This window comes from Rhynchophorus ferrugineus, unplaced genomic scaffold (assembly GCF_030347505.1).
Source record: "Rhynchophorus ferrugineus isolate W39M unplaced genomic scaffold, kcgeb_rfMv2 rfM7, whole genome shotgun sequence".
Lineage (NCBI taxonomy): Eukaryota > Metazoa > Arthropoda > Insecta > Coleoptera > Curculionidae > Rhynchophorus > Rhynchophorus ferrugineus.
In genome coordinates, this window is record NW_027472586.1 from 33433203 (window position 1) to 33453597 (window position 20395).

Consider the following 20395-nt stretch of genomic DNA (forward strand, 5'->3'; position numbering starts at 1 on the left):
TCCAAATAATAATTTTTTTCTCTGGTTGAAATTAATATTATTCTAAAACATATAGATATTAAAATTGTTGTATTTTTTTTGTATTGAATTTTATTTCACTTTGACTTGATTTCACTTGAAAAAACACTAAAATTCTCTAGACTAGAATACCCCTTCAGGTTGGAACAAGTATATTGAAGCTTCAGAAATACTGAAGAATAAACTATTTTGCAACTGAAAAATGAAATGTAATTTTTTCTCTACTAATTTATTAGAAATCCAGGTACTTTTCTGTGCAATATCCATTAGATGTAATCACTGTCAACATTGATGGAATATGTGTAATTTATATTGATGGTGTTTCATTTAAATCAATAAATCGTTTATCTAGAGTTAAATCGGCATCGCAAAAATCGTATTAAAATTGATATGATATGTCAGTTCATTTTAAAATAAGATTTGTGTTGGTCTATGTGTGCAAAAGAGAAGTTGTTCTTCAGATAACTCCATACGGACAAAGCAATAAGATTTAGTTATTTCTTATTTGTTTTTGAACAGCTCTGTGATAAGACTCCGTGAAGAAAGCCAGAAGAGAAATCATCGCTTTCGTAATGATAAACGCTTCATCTCACTGCTTTATACACACCAGATTTAGCTCTTTCTCAAATTTAACTGTTCTCAGAATTGTTCAAAGTTCAAGGACGGATTAAAATTAGAAATTGTCTGGAGTATATTGTATTGAAGATTAGGGAGATAATATTGAATAATAAAATTTATTAGGTCCTTGGTGGCATTCTGATCATTGTTTCACTGTAAAAGGAATTTATTGGGAAACATTGATTCAATATATTTTGCACAATGTTATATAATTATATTTTCCATAATTTTTTATAACATTTTACCATTTTTTGCCTGGTGACAACACCCTTAATACCTCAAGATTATGCTGAATTTTTCTGAATCCCACCGTTTCCAGAGCTACGCCCTATCGCTACGACTATTCTACTTCGGTAGTGATGATTGATTTGATTGATACCTATCCTGGTGTGGTGGTGGCCTTTTCTTCTTATCGCGAACTGGCTACAAAATAAGATTGACCAAAAACGATCAAGGGCACGCAGAAAAATAGACAACAGATTCATTCATCTTTCAACGTCCAAGCATCTTACATTCAATCAACAATCATCCATTCAATAGTCAAACGTTCATACATTTTCATTTGTTCATTAGTTGTATAATAGTTAGTGTTATTAATAAAGTGTTAAGGGAAACATAGTTTCATTCAATAAATTACACGAAGACCTCCATTATTATTAACTCTCAATTTTTGCGTTTGATTATCGCAGTAGATCCTATTTCCATCGCCTGTTACAATGCGTAGTGAAAGCGCAATGTAGTGAATTCGTGTGGTAATAATTTTCTTTCATTTTGGACCTCTTCGATCGTACATATGTGAAATATACACATGTGTGAAAACAGTTGATATATAAACTGCTACACTCTTCGAAAATTCTTTGAGATGTGTTGATATCCAATAAGTCTTTAAAATCCATGGTCTTCAAACTGTTTTATCTTCTAATAATGTGAGAGAAGTCACAACCATCAAAATTAAGTTCTGTTATTTAGCAGTTCAAAATACATGCAATTACCTATACATGCAACGTTTCAAATACAAAATGACGCTGAATAATGTAACATAACTTACTGTATAAGTTAACCGAGTTTTAAAGCATTTTTATCCTAATTTTCAGTTGATGTGTTTCCAAATATACATCGTCAAATTTTCATAAATATTATTACATCGCGTCTAAACAGTCAGCTTTAAAGTCTGGTCAATTAGTCAGTCTTAAGTTCTTGTCAATTTTAAGCATAAGTATATTAATAACGCGAAATATTTAATATGCGACGAGGACTAGCTTAAATTTTGAGTGGAATAGTTTTAAAACGTGAAGCCAACAAATTGTTTTCGTCACAACTTGTGCCGAATAAATGGCTGAACTAACTGAGTTGAGATTCGAACGACATCACTTGACAGGTTGACGAGTGGATAGAGTTACATTTAGTAATTAGTTATTTATTTAATGGCAATTAGGTTAAATATGATCGAATATTACATATCACTGTAGATTGAAGGTTTAAGTAATGTGTCGCATATAAGTTGATTGAAATGTTCCCAGTCTGAATAGAATTGATAGATTTTCATTTTATTCTCCATGAGAATTAATATACTTCCTCATCCATTTAAATTTGCATGCTTCCATGCATGTGAATGCATTAAGAATGCATTTATAGCAACCTTCCAACTTTTCGATGTCATTTTTGTAGTACAATTTGTTATTTGCTTCAAAATAGGCCTCAGTTTCAACAATCACCGAAATTGATCGACGAAAATGTCTTCCCAGCGAGCATTCTTTTGAGATCATCTCTTAGAGATGATCAGGAAGTAATTCGAAGCCCAATTTTATGGATTTTTGACACGGTGTATCGTTTTGGTGAAGCATTACTTCCTTTTTCTTCAAATGCGGCCGGTTTTCAGCGATTTTGTCCATCAAACGATCATCAAACGACAATAATGCTGTAATATATAATAGTCGCTGTTGATGGTCTTTCTTTTTTCAAGGTAGCTATTGAAAATTATTCCAAAATATCCCAAAATACAGATGCCATAATCTTGCTAGCCGACAGTTGCGTTTTCCCACATTTTGGAGCGGGTTCATCGTGTGCAATCCACTGGGATGACTGTTGATTGGACTTCGAAGTGAAATGATGGAGCCATGTTTCAATTATTGTCACATATCGACGCAAAACTCGGCTTTACTATGCTTGACTATTTTCAAACACTGCCCCGAATTAACCACTCGTCGTTGCTTTTGGTCAAAAGTGAGCTCACGCGGCACCCACTTTGCAGATAGTTTTCTCATACCCAAATATTCGTTAATGATATAATGTACACATTCAATTTCAATTCACCGTAAGTCAAAATAATTTTGTGGATTTTTTTAATGTTTTAGTCGGTAACCACCTCCTTTGGGCGTCCACTGCGTTCACAGTCTTCGGTGCTCATTTCACCACGTCTAAACTTAGCATGCCAATCCTTGATGGTTGATTTTCCGTATACAGTGCCCGGAATCTCGGCATTAAGCCAAGTTTTTGCTTCAACTGTATTTTTTTCCTTAAAAAGCACCATTTTATCAATACGCGAAATTATTTCCTTTTATCCATTTTTTTCACAATAACAAAAGTTGCTTCACTTAAAATGCTATAATTCACAAACTAATGATTCGACAACTGTCAAATTGCAACACGCATCTTTTGAGAGTTAGAGCTAACTAAATAACTAAACGGATTTAATTCTAGTGGCACTATCTACGTGTCAGGCCGGGGAATTTTCAATTGACCTGTTGGAGTTGAAGAATAGCCCATTACGAAAGAAATAAAAGGCAAAATTAGCCCAAAAGAAGAGAAAAAACTACTGAAATATCTCTGATATGAAAAAATAATCACGTACCAAATAACAGACTTGTTACGTGACATTATTGCATTAATGCACTTTTAAATTAGTCTATATAAAAACAAAATCAATTCTTTATTGTGATGTGTTTTCCACAACTATTCTAACAACCAAACAAAACCTTAATTACCCATTAGTACTGATTAAATAATCGAAAACACTCATAAACAGTTCGGTTAGCTTTCGCCCATGTATTATTGTTCGTCCAAAAACAGACATTGAATGGGTCGGCCGGCATACTATATATGCAATTACGTAACGGTTTATTTTTAATACGTTATTTGTCGCGGATGCATTCGCATTGTCACGTTCTAAGGTGACTTAACTCGTTCATGATCTGATTTTAGTAAATAAATATCGCATGTTCGGCCATCGGGATATTTATTTCTGTTATAATCGTTAAGGTAATGAAGTTATTTTCGCTACGTAATTGAAATTACTGGCTTTACGTATCCGTCAAGTTTTTACGTACATTGCGCAAAAATTGTACTGTAGTTTTACCAAGTTTATGGTATTATTAATTCAATTGCTTATTAATTCAAATTAATTAGTTCTCTTTTTATAAATCTTATATAATACGTAACCAAAATAAGTCGAAAAAGGTACACTCATTTATTAAGACTCGTTAATGTGAAGTAATTCAAAGCAAGCGTATTTCGACCAAAGTGATCTAAATTAAAAATGTTGTTTTAAAAGAAAGGATTAATTCACGTATAACGAACTAAAGAAATATCGACTAAATAACAGCCATAATTATTTTTTAGCCTGTTAGCATTATCTTACAATCTCTGCACCTGTGTATGATTTTTTTTCTTTTAGGACAATGTGCAGCCGGTTTAAAAACTCATATAACAGGTCAATTGAAAAGTCCCCAGCCTACCATAGTAAAACACATTTTTTTGGCAAAATTAGTTTTTTTATTCAACATAATTCCCTTCAAAGCTGATTATAGCGACCCTCCAACTTTTCGATACCATTTTTGTAGTACGATTTATGCTTTGCTTCAAAATGGACCTCAGTTTCGACTGTCACCTCTTCATTTTACGAAAATTTCTTCCCAGCGCGCATTCTTTTGAGATCCGAGAACAGGAAATAGTCGCTGGCATGGAAGCCCAATTCATAGATTTTTGCCATGGTTTTCACCGACTTGTGAGACGGTGAAGTGAAGAATCTTGGTGAAGCAGCACTTTCTTTTTCTTCAAATGCGGCCGTTTTTCGGCGATTTCGTCCTTTAAACGGTACAATAACGCTATGTAATAGTCGCTGTTGATGGTCCTTCCTTTTTCAAGGTAGTCAATGAAAATTATTCCACGCACATCCCAATTTAATGTTTTCATCGGTAACAACCTCTTTTGAGCGTCCACTGCGTTCACCGTCTTCGATGCTCGTTTCACCACATCTAAACTTAGCATACCAATCCTTGAGTTTCCTGTGGCAGTGTCCGGAAACTCGGCATGAAGCCAAGTTTTTGCTTCAACTGTATTTTTTTCCTTTCAAAAATCAATATTTTGAATCATGAAGGTTGATGCTATAATTCACAAACTATGAAGCTATGATCCGATAGCTGTCAAATTTATACACGCATCTTTTGAGGGTTAGGGATAACTTAAAAACATATGATAACTAATGATGCTTTAATGAACAGCTTCTCGTACTATAGCGATGCTTTAGATATGTACATAGAGCGTAGAGGTATTCTACGCGTAGCGAATTTTCGGTCGTATGTTATTTTACAATATGATACAATAAAGTATTTTAAGTTACAAATAAAACATTAATGATTTAGTGATTACATAATGATTATCAAATCTGCGGGACAAAGCTTTTATTAACTTCAGGAATATACTGCTTTTTCAAAAAAGAAGGAGGTTCTGTGTTCGACTGTATCTCTGTATCTCTGTGTTACCTATGAACACTTCCGAGATGGTCCCATTGCAACCAAGTCAGAATCTGATGGTGAAATCCGGGATAATCCGAATCCCTCAAATTTCAAGACATATACAAAGTTTTCACATATTTTTTTAATCTAAAATAATTAAATATGTATGTATAATGTTATTGCTGAACTGATGATGGAAAACCGGAAGTCGTTCAGTGCAAATGCCACTCAGTTTGCTTTTTAAGCACTAAATATATGATATGTGAAGCCGTAAGAATATTACGGGTGACTGCCTCTATGATGTTGTCATTAGTTAAAGTGTTTGCCCCACACGCGGTGGTCGCGGATTCGATTCTCGTCGGGAGCAACGACTTTTTTCTTGTTTTAGAACATTTTGTTTGGTTATAACCTTTGTCAAATCACCTAGGCCTGCCAGGCAATCACAACGGTAGCACCTGTATGTTTGTATGTCAGCTAATGTCAGCTGTTCGGTTTTAATTGAAGTAATATGAGTCCACTACTAATATAATAAAATTAGTTTTTTTGAAAAATTTATACAAATAACATAGTTATACAAATACAAGTAACCAACAGAAATTCATAGATACTCTATAGGACTTAAAAGAGTGTCCCTAAGTTTCCTAAGATATATCTAAGAGATACTTCAGCACCAAAAATCACACATGATCGCTTATCATTCATTATCGTTGATCATTGAGAGATTTCGTAATATCATTCACAACATATGGTATAGTGGGATCCCGGAAATTATTAAATTCCGTTCTTAAACAACTTATACAATTTAGAAATTGGTTTAAAAGTGGCTATAGAGATATAAGCTAATATTGTCAAAGAAATGTTGGTCATGGTTCTTTGGTTACACTGGTGTAGCGAACTTGAGGCATGTCGAATTTTACATCGTGGAATAACTGTCTACAAAATAGCCAAAAATATAATTCTAGAGGTTGAATACTGGCGGGGTGCTAGCAGCCCTAACTATGAAATGATAACGATTATCTGGCAACCCCGAGGCGTTTATCTGGGATGTTATTGAAGGGTACTTTAAATCATTCAGTATCTTCCCAGTGTTGAGATCAGATGTGTCACCATAGACTGCCCAAGCCTTGTCACCAGGTAACAGCTGGTTTTATCTATTTTATATTTTCCACATTTTATATTACATCAATAAATAACGGCCACACCATGTAACCATAACTGTTTAATTTCGTTTTACCTCCATTCACTGAGCCATATTACAATAACTTAAACTTGCAAAATAATAAGTTCGGTTCATTATGGTAATATTTCCAGCAGCCAAACACAGTAGCAAAAATATCTAAAATAAACCATTACTACAGAAGAAAAAGTGACCTGTGTGAACTCCACTGTATTCTCAAATCACATATTTAAACTCGGAAACTATTTTTTTATACGTCCTAACAGAATACTTCTATGAGATTATTCTAGATTAGCAAATTTCCAGGTGTTTTACCATATTCCTCAGTTAAAATTATTTCATAATTCAAGTAAAAAAACACGGAAATTTAATGATTGGTAAATAGACATATTTTTCAAAGGCGTGAGAAAAAAGAAGCATGTTAAATATTTGAAATTACTGCTTTATTAAAGACGTAAGATCTATTTTTATATAATTCGCTTAGGTTTTTGCGAGCATACGTTTCGACTTTGTTTATATCAACTAATGGAATTCGTAGTGTGTATTTAATAACGATTGAAGAGCACAATTACGATATTTCGCCTACGAGTTAATTTTATTTAAATCAATGAAAATTATATTTTAAGTTTATACGGTATAACTTTCCTTCAACTTCATTTTATTTAGAGTAATATGCTAGTACCTATGAAAGTAAAGTTTTAATAAATAACTAGGAAGCTTCTACAAAGAAAACATTCCGGTAAGGCCAACTTTCTTCAGTAGCTAACTAATAACGATAAACAATCTGAGTAGCAAAATCCTGAAAAATAATTTATTAATTTTCTAATAATGTATCAAAATATAGCAAGACATATAAATCGTAGTATTATACATTACGAACTCTAATTTCTGAATTTTATAAAAGATAAAAGATGGTAGAAGAAGTGATGTAGAGCCTAAAGGCCATTTCGTTAATCTCATTCAGTAACTTTCAAAGAATAAAGATCTGTTTCATATTAATAAGAGCATAAAATAATTCTAGAACAATAAATAACCTGAGTACATTTTTTTTAATTTACACACATTTTAACTGGCATTCTTCATCACAAAACTCGTATGGTTAAGCGATATAGACTGAAAATAACTGAAGCAAGGACCTATGTATTCATCACTTGCTATTGTAAATATCAATAAAAGCCCGTTAGAAGTCCTAGAGTTCATGTACCAGGTGTACCGGAAAGTTACTACCGGTTTTCCTAACAGACGTGGCTAGGCTTAAGTACGAAATATTATGAATTAACACATATGTCATTTTATTCCAGTGACATCAAGCTTCAAAGCTATACATGTTATATTTTGCGAAAGTAACACCGTCATATATTTATACCTCTTTGAAAATGTCAAGTTTCGTGCTCGAAGACGTGCCGTTTCAGCACGCATTAGTTTTTTAATTAACTAAAAGAAATAAGATGCTGATATCTTAAAGACATTTGAGGCATAGTTTCGAACATTTAAAAGTAGTTATTTTGATGTGAAAGACAAAGAGCATTCCGGTAGGCTGGTAGAAAATTTTGAAGATGTGAAACTGTAAGAGTTATTGGATGAATACCCAGTCCAAACTCAAAATCGATTAGCGACCGATTACGAGTAATAAGGAAAATCCACAAGATAGAAAAATCATCCTTTGGGTGTGTGATCAACTGAATGACAGGCAAATGGAAAATCAGAAATAGTTAATCTGAAACAGTTAATAACGATCGTTATCGACAAAACATGATCAATTTGAACCATGCATTGATCGAAAGACATCCAGAATGGCCCTGAAGAACTTGTCCCGTCCGATTATCAATTTTTTGTATCAATGGGACACGTGATTGCAGAGCAGCACCTCGCTAATTTCGAACAAGTTACAAAATGGCTCGATGAATGGGTTTGTTCAAAGGACATACAGTTTCGTTGGGATGGCATCTATATATTGCCTGAAAGTTGGGCAAGATGTGTAGGCCAATACATTGAAAATGTACGTATTTTTCCATTTTCTTGAAAATTATTTTTTTTTTTCGAAAAAAACCATTAATAACTTCGGTACATCTCGTACAAGTATTTGGAATCACAACTAATAGGGGAAAATACAGTAAGATCTAATACTGTAGTAACAATCTTAATCAGCCAAACTGCAAGATGATCTGACTCATTCTAATACTCATTTTACCAATTATTTTGTCTTCATCAAGACTATATTAATACTAAAGGCACAGGTTAAGATGCAAAAGGCAGTCCAAAAAAGACAAGACTGAAAAGATGGCTATCTGAAAGATAAGAGATTTGTAGCAACGGGGGATTGACACATGACACATTTCTTAACCGAAAAAATTGAATAGTTTGGACAATATTTTTAGTTTTACGATTTCTTCATGCTTCCTTAACTTATTAATTTTACTTATTGCAGTTAAATATACAATAAAATGGTTGTAAATAAGAATTTCAATTTACAAGACGGCGATAGGCGAAGGAAAGGTTGATTTATACCTTTTTTTTACACAAGTTTCCATTTTTCTTATTTGCTATATTAAGAAATAACAAGAAGGTTATAAATATCCTTGGTTTTTTCTGAATCGCAAAGTATGTACAAATATATGTTGATTATATTCATTTTTATGGCATTTTGTCTAAACAATTCAAAATGCGAACAATTGAAAAAAAAACATTTATTAGAAATTTGAAAGATATAAACAAACAACATTCTTCTTGTGTCAGATATTTTAATATTATTTATTTTAATTTTCAGAGTGGTTAACCCATATGAAAGAAATTTGTGTGAACATTAATCTTGTTTAAATTATCGTGTTTTTCCGAAGATAATTTTCTATTTTTTTTTTAATTGGAACTTTGAATAAGCTTTGCCTTAATGGTTCTACTTATTTAATTACCTATAGTATATAGCTATATATTGCGTATATTTTTAAAATGTATAATTAAAGTGCACTTGTATATGGGTAGAGTTTCAGAAACTTTTGCATGAGACTGAAAACTTTATTTAGGGAGCTTGGAATCATACGATGTAAGTCAAATATGAGGGGGACAAATAAAAACGTAATTTTGTAAAATAAATTTATAGATCAATGGTATACACAAACTAAAATTTAACATTTTTGCCACCGATTTGGACACAAAAGAACACTCTAGTAAATATTTAATCAGCATACAAGTGATAATCACTCGGTACTAAGTACGAAGTAGGGGAGGATGCATCAGAACTTCCCAACCAAGTTACCGGTATATATAAACTATGAAAGAGTTTCGATAGATTCTGAATGGCATTGCCATTAAGGTTTTTTTTGTATTTAGTAATATGAGTGAACTGGAACACACGAACTGGAATCACTATCCTCTTCTTCTAAATGCCTTTATTACTCACAAGTTAACTTCAACTAGACCTCAACGTAATCAAACATTCACTATTATCTGGAAATTTTATCTTTGTTGTTGCAAAAAATGTTTTGTATTCAAGTGTCAACTAAGATAAAACTATAATTACACCGTGCAATAATGACATTACTTTTGACTTAAAAATAGTATATACTCAAATATTTTCACCTGCTCAATTGAAAAACTACCACCAAAACTGCGGATTAGCTTAATTATTATTAACGACTAATATATTTAATTAATATATTTTGGTATGTCTACGAACTTTCATTCATTTCATCTTCCATCCGTCTCATTCTCTTATCACAGCTTGTCCGTCATAGCAGAATAACGAAGAGCAAGAAAAAAGGTTCGATCAAAATATGTTTCTAGTGGAGCGAAGATATGACGGAATTTTTACGGGTTACTATTGATTTAAGAATAGAGATGTTTCAAAGGATACTTTACCACTTGAAAGACGTTCTTCCCACAATTTAGATGAAGACTGAGCTTCATTGGCTACTAAAGTATGAAGTCAACTCTTCACAAAGCTGTGAAATATATTACTTATGGACGAAAGTTGCTATTTATATCTTAAGCCTTGGTAATACTAAGAACGTTGTGTTATTTAAGCAGAACTTGTTTACAGTGACTCCAAAAATGGGGCCCCCTTTTGAAAAATGGAGTTAACGTGCGATGATTTTTTACCACTTGATGATGTGGATTATTAAGACTGATATGTATCAAAAGCGTTGGGAACTATCGATTGAAAACAGTCGACTGTATAGTCAAAAAACAAGCTACTGAAAATAGTAATTACTATTTTCAGTCAAATGCATGGTTCGACAATTTTGTTTAATTCGTGATGTCAGATGTCAGTTGTACGAACCCTTTCCTGTATAAATTGTGAGAGAGGAAAGGACAGAATAATTGCTTGGAGCAGTTAATTTTATAAGTGCTTATATTTTCCAACGGTAGTATAAGCGAGAGGGAGATGTACATATTAACTTTAAAGAAGAATAGGAAAAAAATTATTACTGAATAATATTAACATGCAATTAATAATTTCATTTTAAACGAAGTAGAATGACTTTTATATTCGAATATTCTGTGGATCTGTAAAAAGGATTGGAATGTTTCTATGCAATGGACTATTTTTAAATAATATACTATAATAAATATAGACAATACAATACAACATTTTTTCCCTGATGTATTTTTACAATTAGCCCATCCTGAGACCGTAATGGTTAATTTATTTCATTGCTAAAATCTGAATTAACAACGACTACTGGTTTCTATCTATTTCTATCTATATTTAAATTAAATTACTTTATTTACACCCCTCTTCGTCCTTTTATTTTGACTGAGAATAATGATTAAACGTTTTTCACTCGTAAAATTATTTTAAACACATTATAAATACTATCAAGTTCCATTATTATTTAAATTATTAATCCATTTATGACGTTTTCTCATCGTTGCATAGGCATTTATTTATTTTTAGAGCATTTCAATTGCTATAAAGATGTTGTCATTTTGTATAACAAATACCAGATAATCATTTTACCGTTATATTTGAAAATTTTGTTTGTTAATGTATCATTCTAGACAAAACTAGAACCTAAGAAATTATTTTTCATCCCATCATTATTTAAAAATATTATTGTTCAAACATCTGATCCAAATAAATTTATTTTATTTTTTAAAGATCGAAAATTATATCATTATTTAATTTGGTTGATACCTATTACTTGTTTGCGATAAATTCTTAGAATAAAAAACGTTATCGCGCTAGGCCAGTTCTATGTTATTTCGTTCAACATAAATAAGTTTAAGTTATAGGATATATATTAGCACTGGGATTTTAATAGTTGTTAAACATTTATCACAGGATAACTCTGGATTTCGTTGTTTGACACAAACAAGTTCATTGGTCGCATTATGTGAATGGAATTATTTAAAAATAGAATTTACGTTTTTATAAATCCATAACATGTAACTATAACAGGTCCTTTAATAAGTTTTATCCTTCGGTAAGAGATTGATTAATTAGGTTAATCGTTTATTAAAATAACATTACCAATAGCTTACATTCCCCATTTCAATTATATAGAGAAAATTGAAATATGACATATAGTGTGCAAGGAATATCTCTCTCATCCTCATTTTCAGATGCTATCATATCTGTCACTCTGAGCCTAATTACAAAATACGTTAGTCATCTTAAAGTATCACACTAGAAGAGAGGCTAAGAATTCAATAAAATTATTATATAAAAAATAAACAATATTAGTGAAGAAGATGATGAATTTGTTGTTTTTGCAAACAGGGACAGTAATCAACAATAAACATCAAAAATTAAGTTAGACTCACTCATATTCTTAAACGGTTAAAGCAGAAAAGCTTACTCTTACGATATCCTACTTGAACCCTATCCAATTACAGAAATAGACAAGTTTGTACTCGCCAGGAACTATAGAAATATTGTTTTTTCTAGCAGGTTTTATTCATTCCCCAACCAGAGATCGTTTGCCTGTAACGTTGTGTTCTAGTGTTCATGAAAGGAAATTTTTCTTTTACTTATTAATTGGCCGAGCTGGATCTATTCTATAATTCAAAAATAAAAAATGTAACTAAGTAACTAAGTAAACTAATACAAAAAGTGTTCAATCGTTTATTTTCTTGGAAATACCAAAATTTTGATAAATATCATGTAATTTCATTCGAAGAATTGCAATTGCATAAGTTTACAAAAAAGGAATCCGTAAACTGTTCGAAATATAGGTGAAGGTTACAGCTTTTGATAAATAAAACACACTATGACTAGTTTATGTCTCATTTTACAAGCGTATGATACTCATTCATTTATTTATCTAATAAATATACAGAATAATATTTACTCAGATAATAAGATCTTATATATTATAATAATATAATATATTATAATAATATAATAATATATAATATTATAATATTTGAATATATCTTTACGATATGATTTATTGTGTGTCAATAATTTGAATGATAAAAGAAGTTGGAACTATAACAAATTATCATTTATCTGTATAAATAAAAATGCATCGCCTAAATGAATTGTATGTAATAGATCAACTTAAAAGTCTCCGGCCTGATACATAGATGGCGGTACTAGAGTTAAATCCATATGTTTTTAGTTGGCCCTAAGCATCAAAAGATGCGTGTATAAATTTGACAGCTGTCGGATCATTAGTTTGTAAATTATAGCATTTTGGGTGAAGTAACTTTTGTTATTGTGAAAAAATGGATAAAAAGGAATTTCGCGTGTGGCTAAAATATTGCTTTTTGAAGGGGAAAAATACAGTTGAAGCAAAAACTTGGCTTCATGCCGAGTTTCCTGATACTTCCACAGGAAAATCAATCATCAATAATTGGTATGCTAAGTTTAGACGTGGTGAAATGAACACCGAAAGCGATGAACGCAGTGGACGCCTAAAAGAGGCTGTAACCGACGAAAACATGAAGAAAATCCACAAAATGATTTTGAATGATCTTAAATTGAAACTGAATGAAATAGCAGACACTCTAAATATATCAACTGAAAGTGTACATCATATCATTCACGAATATTTGGGTGTGAGAAAGCTCCGTGCAAAGTGGGTGCTGCGCGAGTTCACTTTTGACCAAAAACAACGACGAGTTGATGATTCAGAGCAGCGTTTGAAAATGATCAAGCATAATAAACCCGAGCTTTTACATCTACATATAACAATGGATGAAACATGGCTCCATCATTTCACTCCAAGTCCAATCGACAGGCATCCGAGTGAACCCGGTAAAAAACGTGGAAAACGCAACAGTCGGAATGCCCGCTGGGAAGAAATATTTGTCGAATGAAAAGGTGATCGCCGAAACTGAGGCCTATTTTGTAGCAAAGGACAAATCGTGCTACAAAAATGGTATCGAAAAGTTTGAGGGTCGCTATAATCAGTGTATCACCCTTGAAGGGAATTATGTTTAATAAAAAAAACAAATTTTGCCTAAAAAAATGTTATACTATGTAGTATGTGTTTTACTGCCATAACTTCAGAACAGTTACACAAAATTTGATAATAATATTTTTGTTGGGTTCATTATAGTCAGGACAAGGTTTGTGTTGTGTTTTGTTGCAAAATAATTACGGAAAAGTTTTTTACACTTAAATGTTCTAATATGAAGTGAGACAAACATCATATAGTTGGCGAAACATTAACAGATTGACGTTTTTTTTTTAAATTGGTTTACATCTTATTTTGACGAATATGTGCAACTAAATTAATACATTTATTCAAGAGCAAAATAGAACGACGAGATTTACAAGTTAAATTAGGAATTAATATTAAAAACAAGCTAATTCAAAATGTTGTTAAAGCCCCAGTGAAGGTTTTGAATCCAATTGAATTAAAAACAAATCTGTTCATGGGACATGTGAGCCGAAATGTTATCTCAAGAAAAAAATCTTTTTTCTTCTATAGTCATGGTCTTTATCATGGTCGATTCAACTGGTTGACTTCAACTGTTCTAAAAGATTACATTACTAATCTGAATTACATTTTGTCTGAGTCCTTGCATTCATTATGATATTTATTGACTTTGAAATGGCTTTTACTGAGAAAATTTAGTGCAACATATATAAATCAAAATATTTTTCATCAGATTTTACGTATTTTTCTCGTATTTATAACAACATGGTGATACCGCTTCTTCAGATAACCCATGCTATGTTGAATCGGTCTAAACGATACTTTGCATATTGAGTACTATCAAGTACTTTGCTGTGTATCTTTTATAACTCTTGTATGTGTGACCTATCATTGTCATGCAGAAGTTTAATTTTCAAACCAAACATCACAAACATGTTATTTCTGGCAAGGCTTTAACTTTTGGGTTCTTTCTAGCAGGTAAACGTGTGAAAATAATTGATTCTGTAACTACGACGTGATCTGAATTTTTTAAGAGTTGTTTTGATCCTTCAGCTCGCTGTTTTTTATTCACATCAATATTAACTTTTAAATTATTTTACCGTTTTTAATTTATTGAATCTAAAACCGACAATTGCAGTATGACGGAGCAGCATCACTATAAGTTTTGAAAACCGTTTGATGGGCTTCGACAACAGATATCTTCTAATCGACTACAAAAGTAATGTTTATAAGGAACACTTTAGTGTATCGCTATTTGCGTTTCTATGCACTGAATAAATAATTCAATAACATTTAATTTAAAATCGGTATTTTATATAGAAAATGATCAAATTTATCGAACTTAATACTGGCTGTACGTTTATAATCCGCATTTTCATCAATATCTTTGACCAAAATATATGTTAGCATCTAAAATTACCGAGAAAATTTATGGAACAATTCGCCATTATTTAAACATTGCATATTTAACTAGAAGACTGAGGGCTTTTATCTATTAGAAAACAGACCAAAGCGTCTAACGCGTTCATCGTTCAGGTGGTTTTAAAATAGATGGCCGAATAGTCAGGGCCGATTATATAACATGTATCATTATCAAAATCATAAGAAGTGCTTATTGCACACTGAGCTCAGCCACTAAGAGTAATATAAAGGAATCTGTATATAAAAATCAACCGCGGAAAACAAATATATGATAGTTTACAAAAACGGTATTTATTATTAGCCAATTTCTATTTTTATATCATTCGCATATATTTTAAAGTTGTTTATATCAACTGATTAACAGCGGCATTGGTTCTGATATATATTTAATCGTGATTGAAAAGCCCAATTACTTCCCAGACAACATAAGCTTATTTATTCCAAAAGAAACCGTACAGAAAATGCATAATATCACGGTGTCTAGCAAACGTTATTTAATGGTTTGATTGACAATGGAGTCTGTTTTTTTCTGTTCCTTAAGCAAACGTTAGTAATAGCTGCCAAGGCGCCACATATTATCGCTAATTATATAAATTAGATATTTGATCGCTGGTGTGTGGTGTGTTGACATTATTCGCATCGTTATTTTAAGAATTCGGCGAGTTATTCTATCAATTACCTTTTGCTGTTTGGATTTTTTTCGACAGTCTATGAAGTGAAATATCCTTGAGTTCCTTTATATATGATCAATCACAATTACTTGACATTAGTGTAGGTTTTAATATAGATAATCTACATGATTGATTAATTAATACTGTATTTTAAAGTATACCCAATGTATTAGCTTTTTCAGGCATATCTATGTACACTTATATAAATTCCAGGTGTACCAGAAAGTCCTTACTGGTCTTTATATACCTGTCGCTCAACAGATATGTCTAGGCTTAATCACACATTGTTATCATTTTACACATATATTAGTCTACTGAGAATATCCTTGAGTTCCTTTATAAATATGATATATATCTTTATAATATTCCTCAATTACTTGACATTAGTGTAGGTTTTAATATAGATAATCTACATGATAGCGATGACGACCTGTAGCCTCAGCAAGATTTGATCCTATGATATGTATATTTCTTTGGTCTTCGACTTGTTCAGTTAAAAGAAAAAATCCAATAAATGATTAACGACCGATTACGAGCAAAGGGGAAAATAAAAAAAATGGAAAGATGGGTGCCACATTAATTGAATGACAGGCAAATGGAAGAAGTATCAGTGGCAGAGGTCAATGTCAAAGAAGTCAGAAAATGGCTCGATGAATTGTTTTACTCAAATAATAAACAGTTTTTTTGGAATGGCATTTATAAATTGCCTGAAAGATCAGCAATATGTGAAATGGCAAATGGCAAATATTTTGAATAAATACATTTTTCCATTTTCTTGAAAATTATGTAGTTCTTTTCAAAAAAAAACGGAAATTAATTTGCGGTACACCTGATATATGTCTGTATGTATTCTGATCATTTATTCACTTTTAAAAAGCATCAATTATAAAAAATTAGTAGAATGAATAGTGTTGGCGACCCGTGATTTGTCCTGTCATTTTAGCCGAACTACCTATCCTTTCAACCCTTGTAGTGGATTACAAAAGGGCGCGTTTGAAATGTCGAGGACACGTTCCTCGGTACCATTTCTTACCTTTCACATCTCTCTTGTAATAAAGGTATTTCTCTTGTTTATTGTAATCGCCTTTATTATTATTTATATATTTATTATTCTTTATTATTTATATATTACTTTCAATTCTAATTTCTAACAAAACCATTTTTTGAGAACATGGCGATATCGAGTCGAAAGAACAATATTGCTTCAGCATTTTGAAATTGTGTGCCTATCAAGCCATTCTGCATCAATATGAACAATTGATATTCAGAAGACACCATGTCTAGTGAGTATGCTGCATGCAGTTGAACCTTTTATTCGACTTGCAACAGTGTATCCTTCACCACTCATGCAACGCATTCATATCGCCGTTCATCCTCTTTTATTTGAAAATTCTAACTGTTATTATAGTAATAATATATAAAGGTTGTTAATGCTTTTTTGTAGATTATGTTGTTATTCTTGTAACATAATTGATAAGGATATTTCTTGATTTTCAGTTATCTTAGCTCGTGTAAAAAAGTTCAGACACCTCAACAAGTCAGATTATGGATTTTATAAAGTAGTCGTGAGAAAAGAATTCAAGATGTCCGAGAAAGGTTCGGTGGCATTGAAATCAGGAGTTTTACACACCGCCATTGATGAATCGGTATGTGGAGTTACACTCAAACCCGGCGCAACTTACGTTTTATCTGGACGTATTGTAAACTTAAAGGTAAATATCGATATGTTTTCGTATATTGAATACTTGACTAATATAGAACCGTGTAGGATTTAAAAATGTTAATAGATATTAAATATGGGTATGAATACAGTTATAGACATAGACATAAAAATTTCTTTATACTTTGGAGTTAGCATCTATACCACTACTTTTAATGTGCACCGAGTTATACTTATAAGTTCACTGAACTAAATAGAATAGTTTTACTTTCTTTAATATTCTGACTGAGCTATAATTACCTAGAAGCTGGAGAATCTTAACATTGACGTGCTCATTGTGCCTTTGTTCATGTTTTTGAACATAATCCTTGATAGCGTTACCCACAGTTTCTGCCTTTAGGTTTTTACGTAGATAGTAATTTCTAATGTAACATGGAGCATCAACAATACCTAGCAGTACTTCGTTGTTGAACATGTGTATGATATTTCTATTATTTTGGCTGCTACAACCCCTGAGTTGAACACCACTACCAAGTCTACACTGGTTTCAAATCGTCTTCGCAGAGCAAAAGCTTATTATATGCTGTCAGGGTTAAATCTATATCTAACAGCCATTACATTCGTTCACCTGAGTATATATTTTAGTATGAATGATGCATTTATAATGTTGATGATCTTAATTATTGCTTTCCAGGGAAGTTCCTTTTCTATTTTCCCGGTGATAATATCAAAACTACGAGTAAAAACAATTAATATGACAAATTTAATAAATCTAAATCTTTTCCTGTCCAATGGCAATTTGACTTCTAATGAAGTAGATATCAAGTAGATCTATAGTCTTATATGGCCAATATGTGGCTTTACCGGTCCAAATAATTTCACAACTATAAGCCTGAATAGTCTTAATAATTGTCTGAACACGATTGTCTTGTAATTCCAGGCGAGAATTAATTTGTGCGGCATGGCCATGGAATGGAAAACAACGACCCGCCGTCAGAGGAAAGGACTAAGAATGTTATACGAGCAAGGATGCAATTGCACGATCTCGAAGAATAAGATTAGCAAAGATGGTTGTCAGTACAAAAATTCCTGCGATGATCTTTATGTAAGTATAGTCTATATTGTTCAGTACTTTTTAATTTCTAATATCAAATTAAACTGAATTGATAGAGATAACATAAAATTACCAAATATGTGTGATTTTTCTGACCAAATTATAGAATACTTAGATAAAAACATCTAATTATTTTAATTATATCATTAATTTTAAATAATAATATGAAAGCATACTATATCTACCAAGTAACTTCCATTTTGACTAATAGACAATAGTAAGGGTTTTTCCATATTCTAAATATCTAGAGGCCAGGCAGCGACAATAAAAGGTAATCAAATGAAAATGTGTCAGAGAAACCTAAAATACTGTCATAAAGTTATAGAAACGCCGACCTTATAAAAAAATAAAGTATGTAGGTGGTAGGTTCATTAAAACAGGTCATTTGAAAGGTCCCTGGCCTCGCACCTAGATGGCGCTACTAGAATTAAATCCATGATTTTTAGTTAGCCCTATCCCTCAGAAGATGCATGTATAAATTTGACAGCTGTCGGATCATTAGTTTGTGAATTATAGCATTTTGAGTGAAGTAACCGTTGTTATTGTGAAACATAATGGATACTAAGGAACTTCGCGTGTTGATAAAATATTGCTTTTTGGAGGGAAAAATATAGTTTAAGCAAAAATTTGACTTGATGCCGAGTTTCCGGACACTGCCCCAAGAAAATGAACCATTAAGGATTGGTATGCTAAGTTTAGACGCGGTGAAATGAGCACCGCAGACGGTGAACGCAGTGGACGCCCAAAAGAGGTTGTTACCGACGAAAACATTAATTAATCCACAAAATTATTTTGAATGATCGTAAATTGAAATTGAATGAAACAGCAGACCCTCTATATCAACTGAACATCTACATTATATCATTCACGAATATTTGTATATTGAGAAAGCTCTGTGCAAATTGGGTGCCGCGTGAGCTCACTTTTGACCAAAATCAACGACGAGTTGATAATTCGGAGCAGTGTTTGAAGATGATCAAGTGCAATAAAAAATAGTTTTTGCATCGATATGTAACAATGTATCGAACGCGGCTCCATTTCACTCCGAAGTACAATCGACAGTCATCCGAGTAGACTGCACACGATGAACCCGCTCCAAAGCGTGGGAAAGCGCAACAGTCGGCTGGCAAGGATATAGCGTCGGTATTTTGGGATGCGCATAGAATAATTTTCATTAACTACCTTGAAAAAGGAAGGAGCATCAACAACGACTATTACATATCGTTATTGGACCGTTTGAAGGACGAAATCGCCGAAAAACGGCGGCATTTGAAGAAAAACAAGGTGCTGCTTCACCAAGATAATGCACCGTGTCACAAGTCAGTCAAAACGATGGCAAAAATCCATGAATTGGGCTTCGAATTGCTTCCTCATCCATCGTATTCTCCAGATCTGGTGCCCAGCGACTATTTTCTGTTCTTAGATCCCAAAAGAATGCTCGTTGGTATGAGATTTTCTTCGAATGAAGAGGTGATTGTCGAAACTGAGGCCTATTTTGAAGCAAAGAACGAATAATTCTACAAATATGGCATCGAAAAGTTGGGGAGTCGCTATAATCAGTGTATCACCCTTGAAAGGAATTATGTTGAATAAAAAAATAAATTATGCAAAAAATTTGTTCTACTATGCCGGGGCGGGGACTTGTTACTTGAAC

The 20395-nt window shown here is 32.3% G+C and overlaps 1 protein-coding gene across 4 annotated transcripts in view; it reads left to right on the forward strand.

Moving 5' to 3' along the window:
• LOC143199819 (metalloproteinase inhibitor 3) overlaps positions 1–20395 on the forward strand; it is a 106540-nt gene that overhangs the window by 84359 nt on the left and 1786 nt on the right. For all 4 annotated transcript variants that reach the window (XM_076409943.1, XM_076409942.1, XM_076409944.1 and 1 more), the window contains exons 3-4: positions 17465–17679; positions 18568–18732. In XM_076409943.1, coding sequence (XP_076266058.1) covers positions 17465–17679; positions 18568–18732 — 380 coding nt within the window. The remainder of the gene's footprint in view (positions 1–17464; positions 17680–18567; positions 18733–20395) is intronic.